The sequence below is a fragment of the Cariama cristata genome, unplaced genomic scaffold, assembly GCF_000690535.1.
Source record: "Cariama cristata isolate BGI_N322 unplaced genomic scaffold, ASM69053v1 scaffold13452, whole genome shotgun sequence".
NCBI lineage: Eukaryota > Metazoa > Chordata > Aves > Cariamiformes > Cariamidae > Cariama > Cariama cristata.
Window position 1 is genome coordinate 1,624 of NW_009605562.1, and position 2,068 is coordinate 3,691.

The following is a 2,068-nucleotide window of genomic DNA, read 5'->3' on the forward strand; positions in this document are numbered from 1 at the left end:
GGAGCACGGGAGCCGAGGGATCTGCTCGGGCAGCGGTGGTGGCTCGCATGTCAGGAGGAGCAGCGGTTGCCTCGCAGGCTGGGACCGGCGGGGTTGATAGGGAAGCGGTGGGGGTGCCCTGCAAGCCGTGAGGTGCCTCTGATCCTGAGGAGATGGGGACAGTCAGCTGGTGGGTCGCCCACCGGGGTCCTCCCTCGCCTGTCCTGGCAGTGCCGACTGTCCCGCGTCGTCTCCCTTGTGTGTGTGTGACATCGCTGTGAGTGGATTTTGCCCCCCTGATGGGAGTTGCTGCCCCTCGTGTGCTGGCGTTCCCCATCAGCTTGCCTCTTTGTGGTCTTCTTACAGACTTTGATTCTAAGAAGAAAAGAAAAGTGGCAGAAATTTATCAGGCCCTGAACAGTGACCCCATTGACGTGGCTACGCTCAGGCGGATGGCGATCAGCGAGGGAGGGCTCTTGACGGATGAGATTCGTTGCAAAGTGTGGCCGAAGCTGCTGAGTGTTAATACGGACGACCTGCCCCCTCTTCCAGGTACGGAACAGCCTGGACTTGGGTGCTTTGGAGGCACGGCTCGATGATCTCTGTGCACGCTAGAGGAAGGACCGCAGAGGTTGAAGCACTTGCTTTCTGACATCCCCTTGCCCTGTACGCGCTGGTGCATTTCCCACCAAGCTCGTGTTGTGAAGGGGACTTGTGCTCCAGCGTGGACGCTGTAGCTTCCTGCGCTGTGTTGGATGTAAGCGGCAGATTTGGAAATACACAGCTTCCTAAAAACAACATTTCCATTGTGCTGTGAGGGTGGTGTTATCTTTAGTGACAGTGATGGAAATCAGTTCACTTTGGATGCGGTTGGTGTGGCCCTGAGCAGTTAGCTGGCATGTGTGAGTGCATCTGCAGCAGAAAGTAATCAGAAGTGTCAAACGTAATTTTTGTTGCTCCCATGGAGAGGTGGCTGTGCTGAGCCCTGGCTTGGCCAAAATACTTCCGAGGTGTCTCCTCCAGGCGTAGGTGAAGCAGTTTGTTGCATGAAGGACGTGTGGTGGTTGGGCAGAGCAGAAGCAGGGAAAATGACCTTCCTGATGAGGTACCTGCATGGTTTTTAAACCTTAGCAATGCAGAAGCTCCAAGTCCTGTAGCTTTTACAGTCACTGTCCCCAGGACAGATTTTGTTGTTGTTCCTGAAGCTGTGGCCATTCCGAAGTGTGCATCCCCCCACGTCAGTCAAGAGCTGGATTGTGTTACGTGATCAGAGCTGCTGGAAGACAACATTTAATTTCACGTGATCACACAGATAGTTCAGCGTGCCAGCAAATTCTTTTCTCTTCTGTTTTAACTATCTTAGCTACCCGTGGGTGGTGTTTTCTTCTGAATTATTTCTATTTAATAAACTGTTCTTTGTGGTCTCCACAGCGTATCATGCCTTGCTGCTGCTGAGTACGCTTTGAATTGCACAGAGAAACTGTGGGGCAGAGATGTTCCCAGGAATGCTGAGAGTGGTGTCAGTTTAAGCGTTTTAACATATGTTGTTTAAAGAAATAATAGTCTCGTTTCCTCGTGCTGAAGTGCCTTTGCTGTCAGAATGGGCGGCAGTGCAAGCTGGGGGACAGGGCTGGAGTGTGACGTACAAAAAAAGGGGACGTACGATGGGGTGGTGTTTCTGTGTGTGCAGCCTCATCCTCCTGCCTTCAGCAGGGTTTCTCCCAGCTCCCTCACCCAGTTTTCTTCCCGGTACCTTTGCACTGTGCAGTGTTAATCATACTCTTCTTTTTCTTGGCAGGAAAGGAGCTGCGAGAGGACAATAAAGATTACCAGCAAGTGTTACTGGACGTGCGGCGATCGCTGCGCCGATTTCCACCAGGTGAGAGGGGATTCTCCTTATCCCGCTCTGCAGGGGGACAGTCTGCGCCGTGGGGCCCCACCTGGCTCAGACCTTACTTGGGGTGGGTTGCAGTCAGTGACGCTCCGTTGCTCCGAGAGCTTGACTTCTAGAAAGCCTTGTTCTTGTGAGCTTACAGCGGCTTCTTCATGCCGTGGAGCCATTCTGCGGCAGGCGGCCTGGCCGCCCCGT

The 2,068-nt window shown here is 53.5% G+C and overlaps 1 protein-coding gene across 1 annotated transcript in view; it reads left to right on the top strand.

Moving 5' to 3' along the window:
* The first annotated feature begins 353 nt into the window (after positions 1–353).
* The window catches only part of TBC1D20 (TBC1 domain family, member 20), a 6,423-nt gene continuing 4,708 nt past the window's right edge, over positions 354–2,068 (top strand). The window contains exons 1-2 of the mRNA XM_009696015.1: positions 354–531; positions 1,778–1,858. Coding sequence (XP_009694317.1) covers positions 432–531; positions 1,778–1,858 — 181 coding nt within the window. The 5' untranslated portion in view covers positions 354–431. The remainder of the gene's footprint in view (positions 532–1,777; positions 1,859–2,068) is intronic.